This window comes from Cariama cristata, unplaced genomic scaffold, assembly GCF_000690535.1.
Source record: "Cariama cristata isolate BGI_N322 unplaced genomic scaffold, ASM69053v1 scaffold28664, whole genome shotgun sequence".
Lineage (NCBI taxonomy): Eukaryota > Metazoa > Chordata > Aves > Cariamiformes > Cariamidae > Cariama > Cariama cristata.
In genome coordinates, this window is record NW_009611736.1 from 1 (window position 1) to 13838 (window position 13838).

The 13838-nt window shown below is 38.8% G+C and overlaps 1 protein-coding gene across 1 annotated transcript in view; it reads right to left on the reverse strand.

The window, feature by feature from the left end:
- Window positions 1–4078: 4078 nt before the first annotated feature.
- Window positions 4079–13838, reverse strand: part of LOC104160272 (synaptotagmin-1) — a 43215-nt gene continuing 33455 nt past the window's right edge. Inside the window, exon 6 of the mRNA XM_009698362.1 lies at window positions 4079–4222. Within this exon, the coding sequence (XP_009696664.1) occupies window positions 4079–4222 (144 nt within the window). The remainder of the gene's footprint in view (window positions 4223–13838) is intronic.

The following is a 13838-nucleotide window of genomic DNA, read 5'->3' on the forward strand; positions in this document are numbered from 1 at the left end:
GTCTCTTCCAGCCATAAGGATTCTATGATCTTAGGAACAAAAGTGAATACAAATGGAGGGTATGACTAAATACATGGAAATCTATAGATCTGCCTGCATAAATGTGTATTAATATTGGGAATCTTCCTATGTAATAAAAAGAAGCACCATATTTATTGCACAGACCATGTTTAGCTGCTAGTCAGATGTGCTGAGGGTTAAAAAAACCCCCACATTTTTTCTCTAGAAAATAAGTAAAAACTACAAAACAAGATTGAAATGAATTTAGATAAAAGTTTCACACTCATTTAAATCTGTATGTAAAATCACTACCACTTTGATTTAAATGAGTATCTCATCAGGGAGCTGCAGATAATTCCTGCCCTATTTCTGGAGTAGAAGGTATTGTAAACCTGAATGAAGTATCATAATTCATAGACAACCCTTGTGAACCAAACGGCATCGCTGAGCTGCATTTTGCCTTATCGAGGAATTAGACTGTATGGCCTGTTTGGAGAGATGTTTGAAATCTTCCAGTTTTGCAAATCCTCTAAATGAAATTAAAAAAACCCAAAACCCCACAACACAGTGACTTGGGAGTCTAAGTTTCCTTGACTTACTGTAAGACCTCATAGGGTGAAGGATACCTATAAAAGCCATGTAACCTGAATTTACCAAATTCAGACAAATAAAAATAATCTCTTTATAGCTTACATTCCTACATATCACCTGCCAGATGTCAGATCCATTAAAAATGCATTTGAGTATAGTTTAAATAATTAAAATGCCATTTTAAAACATGCCAAATTGTTTGCCAGAGGCCCTTACTCACCAGAAGTAATAATTTCCACTTGTTGTGGTGACTTGATGAGCTCAGGCTGAACAGTTCCAGTGTTTGAGCCAAGGTTTGCTTTAGTCACAGCCTGATGTTGCAATTAAGTTTAAGACCTGGGAGTTTATTGCTCAGATGGGTGATCTGGTTTTGTTACAAGGAGTCTAATGAATTTGACGATTAGTCTGTTGTCTTTTATTGTCTGTTTCCGAAGTAATTTGTGCTTGGCTTTTGACTGCTAATAAAATTTATGGAAAAGTTCAAAACCCTGGAGTTAAAGGCTCCTTTTTTTTTTTTTTTGCAACTGTAGTAACCATTAAATAGGATATATATGCTGACTAGCAAGATTAAGGTTTCACCAGTCGAAGCCCTTTAAAAATGCTAGGAAAGGCAGTACTCTCAATCTCCTTTGATCAGTCTCTTCTTTCAACAGGTAGTTTTGTAACTATCTGCACAAGATAAATATACACACTAAAAATCAAGCATGTATTTAAGTCTAATTTACCACAATTATGGATTTAATAAATTTCTAAATAGAAGTTCAGAAGACTACTGAGCCACAGTGACTGGTTCTTTGTATTGGCACTAAAGATAACATAAATGCTAAAGCTTTCCACATCACTGAGGTGCAAAGGTATAGCAGATATTTACTAGCAGCAGTAATACTCAAGATGTGGCGAGAAGGAGCCAGAAGGAAACTGCAAGGTCGCCCGCCGTGGCTCTGCGAATGCTTGGCAGCACTACGTCAGCCTCCAGCAAAAGCCAGGGCCTTGCTCCTCCTTTCGGCAAGGCACATAAACTCGAGAGGCATAAAGGCTGATGCAAGAGAAAGCAGAGCCCTTTCCAAACGTCTGCCTTCTGCTTTTCCAGCATCTCCTCCAAAACAGGAGAGAATAACAAAAAGACATATTCTAAACTCAAAACCCAGAAACTTTTTGCCAAACTTCTAAGATGTTTTTTCCCCCATCTCTGTCAACTACATAATTTTCATCTCTTGCTAATGGTTTTCCCTTGGTGACAGTAAGTGCTGTTGATTATATAGGTAACATTCAGTTTGAGATCACATTTGACTGTTAACATTTTCCCACCTTCACTGCAACGCAAAACTTTCAGTTTTGCAAAACAAAAAGCCATTTTAGTTTCTATAGAAAATAACAAAACTAGTGGGGAAAGCGTTTGCTAATCGAGATAAAATTCTGTAACCTTCATTACCACTTAGCAGTACTATACTTTGAGAGTAGGTATTATTTAGTGTGAATAATGACAACAGAACCTCAGCTTGATTTCAAAATGTTACTTTTGCATAATTTATTCAAAAGATAAATTCCCTAATGAAAGATATTGAATCCGCTTTAAGTCAACATTATTTCATCTATAAGTACTGCCTCAGGAATACCGTACTAACTGCCATTTATCACTGTCAGCAACTTTGGAATTCCTGCTACAACCATGGTCTCCCACTGGGTTTGTTTGTCTCCAAGACAATAAGATGTTTCTAGTTCAGCATGGCCCTAAAAAAGGAGAACAAAACCTGTTGTCCCGTAGAAGTATATTTAAATGTCCTCTGTGTGCTTCAGCACACAGTAGGAGAGTAAGCCCATTCATTTCTTCGTAGTTATTTCCAACACCATGTATTATATTTTCCATCTGAAGTTTGTAGAAGGTCTTCAGTTCATTAGTGCTTCCCTTGCCCCTTTCTTTCTTTTCTTATGAGCTGAATACCCATTATCCATCACAATTCCCACAAAACTTGGAAAAGAATTAGATGCTCTGGCTCTTAGAGCTAGCTTCAGTCAAAAAACCTCACACTTCCTCATTATGAGTATTTAATCTTTCATTAAGAAACAATTAGGAAGTAAACGTGCTTAAGAACATTAACTTGCAACTGGTTCAGCACGAGCGTTAGGGAAACTATTAGTGGTGTGTCCTAATCCAGTGTCTGTTTTGGACAAGAAAAAGCTAGACTTGATTGAGATAATAACTACAACAATATTTTGATGTCTTTTACTTTATCATGTCTGTTGCTGTGCAGTGGAAGACTTTAGAAGCAAGTAAAATAAAAAAAGGTAACTGGTTACTGGTAAGAGACTGTTTCCCCTCACTTTGTGAAGGTTCTCCTGTTATTGTTCATCAAAAGTGGTAAATAAAACCTTCAGGCTTGCTTTTAGCAGGTTCCCATTTCTCTGTGTATTTTGGATATAACTCTTACCTTGTGCTAAGGTTATAAGAAAATAAAAGCACAATACTTTTGTCTTGTCACTTGCTAATTCAAAATTGGCTATTACATCATCTGTATGTTAGTGACAGCTGTAAAAGTTTTCAGATCTAGAGCTGTGCTGGAAATATCCTCATTCGCAATGGTGAGCAGAAACTGTCTCTTTTAAACAGAAGGAATATGAAATAAAATTCTCCTAGAAAGACTTCTCCTTTTAAAGCATCTTGTTATTTAATCTGGTCTCAGCTAATTGGCAATTTAGACAGTAGTTTGTGTCCAAACTCCAGACACAGCAGAGAACAGAAGCCTACATGGAGCTCCACCAGGTCCCTGGGACACAGCCCTACCACAGAGCCACAGCCCTGATGTCGCGTGTGCTGACTGCGCCCTCCCTTAGAGATGGCATCCATCGTTTCACTCACAGTGTGTACAGACTTACTATGAGGAAAGGCTACGAGGACTATTTGTAGGTACTGAGCATGTCGGAGATATCAACCTCACTGACTACAAGTGCAAGACTGTCATTTTGATTGCTGATGTACATGCAAATGCAGAGCACTCTCAGCTCTGCACACAGGAGCAATCACACCCGAGCCCTTCAAATGTAGAAACAATCATCTTAGCACCTCAACCAGTAGTCAGCACGGTGACCTGTGGTGATTTCCTCTATTACGTATTATCAGTAACATTGCAGGGAAATGCTTACATTTTCTGAGATTAAACAGACAATAGGAATTGTAGTCAGATTTTTTTCTCTTGCCTGAATAGTCGGTATTTATCTCCAGGTAACAGAAGAGAAGGAAAGTACAGAGAGCTTGCACTGTCATCGGAATGTTTAACTCTTCAGACCTTGTCTTGGACCGGAATGCAGTGTATAACAAAATTCCCTTTTTTTAAAAACTAGAATGAGTTCTGATATACTCAGTCATACCTTAACTTTCACAAAACACAAACTGCATTTTTCAGACAGTGAAGAAGAGCCCTTACCTTCTCAACCAAGAGATCTCCAATAGAAAGTGAGTTGATTTTCTGCCTTTACAAGCCTGCAAAGCCTACAAGCAGATTTTCATGCACATACCTGATAGTCCACCGACATCCATCTTCTTCAGGTTCTTTGCCTCCAGAATGACAACAGTCAGTTTGCCAGCAGTAGGCACGTAACGGAGGGAGAAGCAGATATCACCCAGTTTTTCTTGCTGTGAAAGCAAATAAGACATGGTGTTACGTTTTAATCAATTTTTGTACCTTTTAAAAATGCAATTTTGAAAGCCTCACAGAAGATTAACAGGATTACATCTCAAACTCCTATTGTTAAACAAAACACTCAAATGAACAATATGAGATATTGTTGCCCAGCTTAAATCTTTGATAACCACAAGTATGTCACAGCAACTGGAGTCCACAGCAACTATTCTGTACGGAGCCAAATGCCAAGGTACGTGCTGCCTGCAAAGTAAGTTATACTGCTCAGGGTCCCACAAATACTGCCCTTTAAACCAAGTCATGAGTGGGTTTTTCTTCCAAGTTGCGTTTCAGTGGAAATGAACACAGACACACACATAACTACTAGATTGTTTTCTGTGAAACAGTAACATGGGTCTTTCCAACCACACATTATCACAAAAGCAAAAAGTATAAAAAGCACAAAACATTCAGTATAAAAAAAGGCTTGCCTCCTATTTGACAGGAAAAAAAAGAAAGAGACAGATATAGACCAGGAAAGCACACAGTACATCCCTCCTCACATCAGAAATGGTTGGAAGGACTTGGTCTTGCCTTCCACCTTGCAGCCTATCATCTGGGATCCTGTCAAATGCAACCTTTTGCTATTCATTGCATAATACCCTTCTAACAGTCCCGGCAAAGATGGAACGGTTGAATTAGATTCAGAATTACAGGAACTTTGTTTTAAAAGAAGGAATAATAGATTTGAACTTGCAGATACATTAGAGAGGAGAGAGAGAGGAGAACACTTCTTAGAAATGATCACTAAGATGATCCAAGCTGCTTTCCTCCTCCTTTTCAGGCACAACGGTACCTCTAGGGGGGTAACAAGGTCGCTTTAGAGACAAGAAGAATCAGGTTACACTGAACAGTCCAATAAAGCATTTCCGACAGCAATTTTCCTCTTTCAAAGACAGTCGCTCTTATTGCATATGTCTGTTTCCACAGCAGAGTATAAAGTACATTTCTATGAAGATAGATCTCTTTGGTTCCACTGTTTTGTTAGAATAAATTGGAAGGTTGGTTGTTGAAAGGTTTTGGTGGTGTATCCAAGCTTTTTGTTAAGACACTAGCTAATTTTTATTTTGCAGCAATTATGCACCTTTTCCCCGTACCACAAATGCAAAAAGAACATGGTAATCTACCAGGTTCAAAGAACCAAGGGGGAAGAGGCAAAGTCAGAACCTTACCTAAAAAGCTGGGGGAACACTACTGAGAGCAACTGGCTCACATACTCATGGATGTAGTGGGTATTTCCTAGAGAAAAGACAGGCCATGTCCTCAGGACTTTACCATCCAGGCAAAAGGAACCAAAATGTTCCTTTCCAACTGGGAGCTCAAGCTTCCAAGTAATTTAAGAGAAACTGAACTTCATCCACTAAGCCAAATTTTCAGCATCAGTGGCAGTTCTTCTTTCAATACCTCCTACACACAACCACTTTTTATTTAGGTTTAGACAATCATCTACAATATATCCATCTGAAGGATGCATGCCAGATACTCAGCTATGCTTCACAGTTTACTTCTTCCTCCCTTACCAAAAGGCACGTGGGCTTGTCTTAGAAGACTCCCTTGGGATGCCAGATTCTTTGTTGTTCCCAACAATGGACTGGAACAGTATGTATAAAGAACAGCATCACGTAGTTAATGTTCCTTTTAATTTAAACAAAACAAAACTTAGAAACTGCAACAATAATGCGATACCTATAAAGTGACAGACTCCGAATTGATTATTACAAGTGGGAACGAAACCCAGAGACTGTAACAGATAGTTCCCTGCAAAACATCAGCTCAGCAGCGTTTCACAGGAAACATACAGAACACACATAGTTATACCTAGTTAGGAAATGCTCAGAGAGAATACAACAAAATAGCTCATAATGTTAAATGTACGTATCACTTACAAAACCACGGTAAAAATGCACATGTGCTGAAAAGCAGCAGTATGACACAGCTTCTGCAGAGGGAACAGCTAAATAGATTAAGATTTTCAGGCTGCAAAGGGGGTAGTTGGGAAGCAGCATCTTAGAGACCTCTATCTGACCCAGGAGGGCTATAACGATGTTATAACCTTTCTCAAAAGAACAGATCCTAAGATCAGGAGTTAAAAATGTAAATTTTCTATCTAGAATAACCTAAGATGTCTTTCACAGCATGGACTGCGCTACTGTGGAAGGACTTACTATTCTTCCGTGTCTGCATATACTGTTACAAATCCCAGCATAGATTCAGATCATGGAAATATGAATTTCAGCTGTGCAATCTGCACAGCTCACGCTCGGCCATAACTGAGCCTGCAATGGCACAGTGACAGCAAAACACAGTCCTGTTCCCCTGACATTCGGTTTTGGAAGTCCATACTGGCTAGGCTAATGGTGAAGTTGATCTATCACTTGCAGCTTGTTCAGAATAGAAGAAATCAATTGCTTATTGATTCGTGTTATGATCACAGCTCACCCAGCCGCCCGGTGTTCTCTGCGGTTGCTGTTCTATTACGTGGTAGACTCGTTTGAAATTAGCCTGGTTGATTCATGGGCGTCTGAAGACGACTAAAACAGGGTATATTTGAAAGCTCATATTAGTCCTGCATCTTAGAGACCTTTATATCCACTTATCACCCGATATTCAAGGGTTCTGCCCTCACCTCTAGATTCACCAGGTGGAGCTTCGGTTGTATCAGCATGGGAACTTTGTATTCCTCAGAAATGTACCTCATTAACAGAGCACCTAAACATCTATTTTGGAAGGTACTTTTAAATCAATACCATGCTTCTAATTGTTCCTTTGAGTGGATGTTTGGTTTTGGTGGGGTTGGTTGTTTTTTTTTGTTTGTTTGTTTTTCTGTGTTTTTTTTTTTTTTTTTTTTTAGTTTTTGTTTGGTGCAGGTTTTTTGCTTGGTGCAGGTTTTTTTTTGTACTTGTGTGGAGACTAGATTTAGTAAAGCATAAAATGGCATTAGGATTGCTGTTTCTGATCTGAGTGCTTCAGCAGAGACTGGAGGAGGTACTTTACAAACACAGTTATTGCCACGGAGACCATCACATCTCGCCAGCCTTTCTCCATCTGTAATCATGTTATGCTGTGCAAATACCGCAATTGTCTACACAGAAGAGTAATTTTATGAGAACATTTAATGCATTTTTAGCCTCTTTTAATGTAATTTTAGCTGCAGGAAGCACAGAGTAGAAGCCAGCATCATGTAAACAGCCAGTTTTCCATAGATTGCGAGCATGCCATGGGAAATGGCAGCAGGCGATGGGTTCATTCCAGTGAATAACTTGACAAAAGAGCACAGGTATCTCTTTAAATGCCTACAGAATCACATTTAGTACTTCTTTGTTGTTAGTAAAATCTGGATTAACTGCATTTATTCAACATTTTGTGTACTTTTAACATTTTCTCTTTGAATGACTGCCACAAGTCTTCTATTCCTAAGCTTTTTTTTTTATTTTAAAAATATTTGTCAAGCAAAGTACTGCAAGTGGCAGCACTGCAATGAAGGAATGAAAAGCAATCACTAGAGGTGTGGTTTGCAGGAGATAATTACAACCCCCTGCAGGGCCGTGAGGTACAGATGAGTGCTTCTGGTATGGTGATTATCTCATGGAGGTGCCTTATTGTTATTATTAATTTCTTTCAGTCCTATGTATAAATAATTTATGTTAGTAAATTACTTTGATCTCTGATGGAAATTGTAAGTCAGTGTTAGAAACTTCCAACTGGGAGGTTCATAGACATTAACCTATTCACGTATAATGCCTAAACACCAACCAAAAGACTCCCTCCATCTAAGCAACTCCGTAACTTCATTGCATTTAAAGAGGATGCAATGGAGCAGAACATAAGTGACATAGACAGTGCTGCTAACACTTCTTCAGCCTAGAAAAAGCTATTTGAAGTCCTGTTGAGAATCTGGACTTTTTAGAAATTACTCTAAGTGGCTCCCGCCTGTCTCATGTTTCTTCTCGCATTCGTTAGTAGTCATGTTTTCCTTGACAGTACACTCTCCTAATGAGCTACAGAGAAAAATGCTATTTATGCAGATCACTCTCATTCGCACTGCAGAATCTCTAACAGAGATATCCATCTTCTTAATATAAACATTCTCCACATTTTTGTGCGAGATATTATGAGAAAGTTGATCCTTGCAGCTCTCTTGGTAAAACAAGACCAAAATAATGAGCCACAGCACCATATGCTTTTTTCTAATTGGATCTAAGACTCCAAAATAGTCAACAGAGGAAGAATATAAACACAGTGAGGTGGGTTTCCAACTTCAATACCTGGTTTTGATTGGGGATATTTGCATAAGCCTGAGGGAAACACAACAGGATGTGGTTTATGGGCGAAGACTCAAAATACAATCTTCCACCAATCAGTATTTACAATGGAAGCTCATAATGTTCACTATACAGTTTTCGCACAAATCAAAATGTTTTAATACTGTGCAGAGAAGACAGGGACAGCATAAACATGGGTTATAAGTTAATTTAGAGCCTTTCAAATTCAGGAAACCCAGGTAAACTGTAATGACAGAATCTCTAATCCTAATTCCTACATCCATGGGCTTCAGACGGTTTTGAGGTCACCATATTCTGTCTACACATGGAGATCTCCAATCCAACACATTCCTTTTCTTGGCATGTAAACCATGAATACACTAAACGACAAAGGTGTCACAATAATATGAGTAACAATCACATGGATGCCTAAATGGATGACATGAACTGGCCACAGCTTCAAGCAAGCGGGCAGAATTAGCAACCCATACACATAGCTGGGATCTACAATAGGGAAAGTACTGCTCCTCCACACTCCCTAGGACCAATAGGGATCATACTGGGAAAAGGAAATACTGGTTTGTTGGACTCCCTTTTTTTCTTTAAACTTGATGTTTTATTGCCACAACAGCTGTCTTTAACATCACCGGTTTCAAACGCATTGCATTTTTGATAAATACATGGTTAAAGAACAAAGCAGAAAATTTCAAGCCTGCAATAGACATAATCAGGAAAGAAAGACAATCTTTTTCTCCTACGCTTGCAAATCAGGGACCAGATGACCCCACAATATGCAGACGATTCTGCCACAATTAGGCAAAGGAGTGGGAAGTGAGCAAGAAAATCTTAAAACTCAGTTTGCATAAACAGGCTAGAAATAGACGGTGCAGCAGGGGAAGATAAAGAAGAACCGGAAAGAGAAAGAAAAGCTGGAGCTAATGCATCAGCCCATTATTAATAGCACTTTTGGAGCCTATCACATGATTATGTATGCACACCACGTACCAATGTACCCCAAAGCCTATTAACTACTTTTGGGATAAAGTACTGAGAGAGAATAGGAGAGGCAGAGCTCTCCCCAGCCTTTTCAATCAAAATGTTGATTACAGAAGTAGTTATTTCAGACTTGCAAAATGTTAACTATAAACCCAGTCAACATAAACTTAAGGACTTTAACAACTAAACCATTAATCTGACAAGCAGAATAATTCCTTTGCTGTCTAAGGAAATTTCATGCCTATGAACAGAGCAGCGACGCTGTCATACAGCTAGCAGTAAATAGTTGCTAAACGCCTCTGGAGAGAAGGAAGCGCCTTCTTCATCAGGGTACCTACTGCATTTTTGAAGAAAATATTTTAAACCAAAATATGAATAGACAAGTGCCCTACTGCGTGTTTCCTTATTCAAGGATCAGTCTTTATTCACAGGAATAACCCACTTGTCTTACAAAATGGAAGCATCTGTGATCAAAAGTCTCTCCTGTTTGCTTTTACTAACATTATTTCAGAAGTGTCTTCATAGGTTATACCCTCTTCAGATGTGCCAACTTGTCCATAAAAGGAAGCTGCTGTTAATGTAAAGCGTTCAGTTACAAGCCACATAACAAGTAAATTAAGAAGCAAAGCAAAATGAAATAGGTTATAGCAGGAGATCTCAGAAGAAACAGAGGGTTCTTGAGGCAAAGATTCAGAGTGCTCATTTCGGATGCTGTAAAAAAAAAGGGACTAGCAGTGACAACAGGCTAAAGAAGAGATGGAAAGGAGACTGATGCTAGGTGAACAGAGAACAGAAACAGAAGCAAAGGTCCATGAGGTAAGTTTTAAAAGGGAGAAGTTTTTGGGCAGACAGGGAACAATCTTTCAAATTAAGTGAATTTATTAAAGGTATCAGAAGGTGGTATCTGTAGGGACATTGTTATGGTATAAAGTAGGAGTGAGGAAAAGCCTGAAGAAATGGTTTAATTGCATATTCCTTTTGACAGATTTCCCTACTACAGTCCTCCTCTCTGACTCCTTTGTGATACTACTTCTGTACGTCAGCACTACTTTTTACCTTTGCTTAAAGGGAACAGACCTAGCAGGATCCTTCTGTGGAAAGAAAAATCTACTGCGCTCCACAACCCCCCAACCCCACTCTGAACAGCATGACTTGACATAGAAATTCTTCACAAATCTGTCATATACAGAAAGGTAGTAGATTGCATTTCTTTTAACTGCTCTAATTATGTAATATTCTCCAACACAATGGTAAATTGGACTGGAAAGCAAGGTGGGCAATAATCTGAACCAGCCAATGTTATTAAAAAATTAGCAAGTCAGGTTTTGTCAGCTTCCTCCTTTTAGCCCTCTTCATTACCTTTTTAACTGTTTAGAGAAAGCACTGCTATTACTGCTTTCTAAAAAGCAGAGGAAATGGAGAGAGAAAACACTGTTATTATTAGCAGAAAATGACACTTCACGGTCATCAGTTTAAAAGCATTAAAATCAGCTGCCTCTTGCAAAATGAGAGACGCTGTGGCTGAAGGCACTTGAAATCAAAGATTAGCAGAAATGCACTCTTTGATTTCCAAACAAGAGACCGTGCTATCAAACATACCGAGTTCTTAATTAAACAAGAAGAAAATTAATTTCTTAAACCAATGAAAAAGGGAGGAATGAATTAAAAGAAACATATATGCCTGAACATCAGAGCCTGGTTTTCTGTTACTCTGCCTACCCACAAATGCTTGCAGCTGCCTGCTCTGCTTTAACAATCGCATCTCGCTCTATTTTGCCACTTGGCTTCTCCTCAGCTCCTGCCTGATCATATTGCGAAATGTCACTCATGTTTATGCAGGCCAGTGCACAAAACAAAATTAATTCAACTGAATGGCACATTAATATTATTACTTTTGACAGCATGGAAAACTTATTAACTATAGCATGTCACAAGGCTAGTCTTCTAGTGAGTAGTTTAAGTACAACATTGAAAGGAAATGTAATACATTTGAAAGATTTTTTTTTTTGGGGGGGGGCGGGGATCAGATGCTGTAAGAAGTCAAATCACAAAGCTTTTCCATAATTATTAGAACATTATATATGCATTGCAGTCAGTCTACAGAAAGCCCTTGTCCTCCTGCAACAGGGGTACAGGAAGCCACAGTACAGCACTCTTGCTTGATTTGAAAACATCTCTTATAGTAAGCATGGGCACTTTAATCCTTAGTTAATGTAGTTTCTATCAGATGCTGTAAGAAGTCAAATCACAAAGCTTTTCCATAATTATTAGAACATTATATATGCATTGCAGTCAGTCTACAGAAAGCCCTTGTCCTCCTGCAACAGGGGTACAGGAAGCCACAGTACAGCACTCTTGCTTGATTTGAAAACATCTCTTATAGTAAGCATGGGCACTTTAATCCTTAGTTAATGTAGTTTCTACTACCAAGAGTATCTTAGTTTCCAAAAGCGATTGACTCCAAATCTTTAGATTATGGATGGGAATTATATCATACATCCACAAATATACAGGATTGGTAGACAGTAGAGAACTGTAATTAAGAATCAAATCAATTACCGATTTCTTACTTGTAAGATGTACCACTGGATGCGGTACTATATTAAAATCCTGGCATGAACAGAGTCCTTACCATGATGACCATACATTATCAATTAATGAAAGATAGAACAAACAGATTAAACAAACCAGTAGGAGGGAATGATTGGCATGATGGAATGAGCAATCACCTATGGCTGCTAGTCAACTCTGCTGAAAAAAAAAAAGGGAAAGATTATCAGCTGAATTCAGTGCCTCCATTACTGAAGCCATACATTTCTATTTGTTCTGCAAGAACCACAAAGAGAAATCCAGTGGAATTGGTGGATTATCTTCGTAGCCAGCTAACTTCTTCCCTTTCCTCTGCACCAAACTACCAAGACAATAAGACCTTGCACCTCATACCAGTCCCAACTACATTATAAGTAAATGGTTCCTTTTGCAGTGACACTAGCACAGCCTGGTTCACTCAGCTCCTGCAGACAGACATCCTCCTTTCTCTCATCTCTTGCTTGCTGTAACACCAGTTCAGCTTTCATGTTCCTCCATAACATCCCTCCACCTCCAGCTCCCTTCCATGACCCCAATCACAAACCCCACACAATACAGCAGTCTCCTCCAAAATCTCCTAAATTGGGAATTAGGCAAGAGGCAGTACATGATGTCACTGTTTTAAAACCAGAAACTTGCTAGTTAGCTAGAGGCAGGCCAAAGAGAACACACGAGAACCTGGCACACGCTCAAGGGTTTCCCAAAACAGGGCAAGAATCTGAGTACCTATCCTCTTTAAAGCATTGCTTTCCATTAAATTTACAGGAATCCTCTTACCATGCTCCCCAGATTTCAGAGCAGCATGCAACACAGTTCTGTGCCAAAACCAGCTTGTGCCTTTATTTTCAGAAGGCAGCTCAGCCATACAAGCAGGTCAGGATCCTCACTGCACTGCAGCCACAGCAGTGACCTAGAAAGGGCTGCAGATCAGGGGACTGCACAGCAAGCTGAAAAGGAACTAGATTTGCTAATGGGAAAACCACAGACAGCTGATGTAAGTTAACAGCTGATAGGTGAAGTCTTCTAACAAGACAGTTCTCCACCTGTAATTTATCAAGATGAAGACGACCTTCCTTCATGTATAACTTCACCCAAGTCAATATCATCTTTTATTTCCATCCACTGCTTCTGGGCTACAAGCACAGGCAGGATTTGAAATCCCTTTCTGTATCATTGCTCTTAATTTGTAAAGTTTTCTTATGTTGTCCTCTTTTACTAATTTTTGTACTGGAGATTTTTCCAGAGCATCAAAAATGCCTAAAAATATGAGATAGTGTAAAGGATATGCAGCTGGAAAAGAGGCAAGCTGAAAACCCTCAGAAAAACTCAGAGCCGTTCTTGTTCTAGTGTTTCCTGGTTTCAGAGAAGACAGAAATAAGTAAAATATTCTCTCAGATAATTTCAATATTTTTGTCTTTGGTTCCAGTTGAAATGAAGAAACTAGTATGTGTCTCACTCTACAATATCTTGCATTTTAAGTTTAGCTCATTAAATATTTGTGCTCAGTTCAAGAAATAGTTCCTTCTAACTAGTGCTATGTACTCAGATCTACTGATTTACCCTTACCAGGCTCACATCCATTTCTTAAACTAACCATTCAAAGATATATTTTTATGAAACTACTGAAAGATATTAAAGTTTTGGGGTAAATACATACTGGCAAAATCTCTTTTATTACTCCACTTTCCCTGGCTATTTCACTTTGAAAAAGTCTCTTAACACA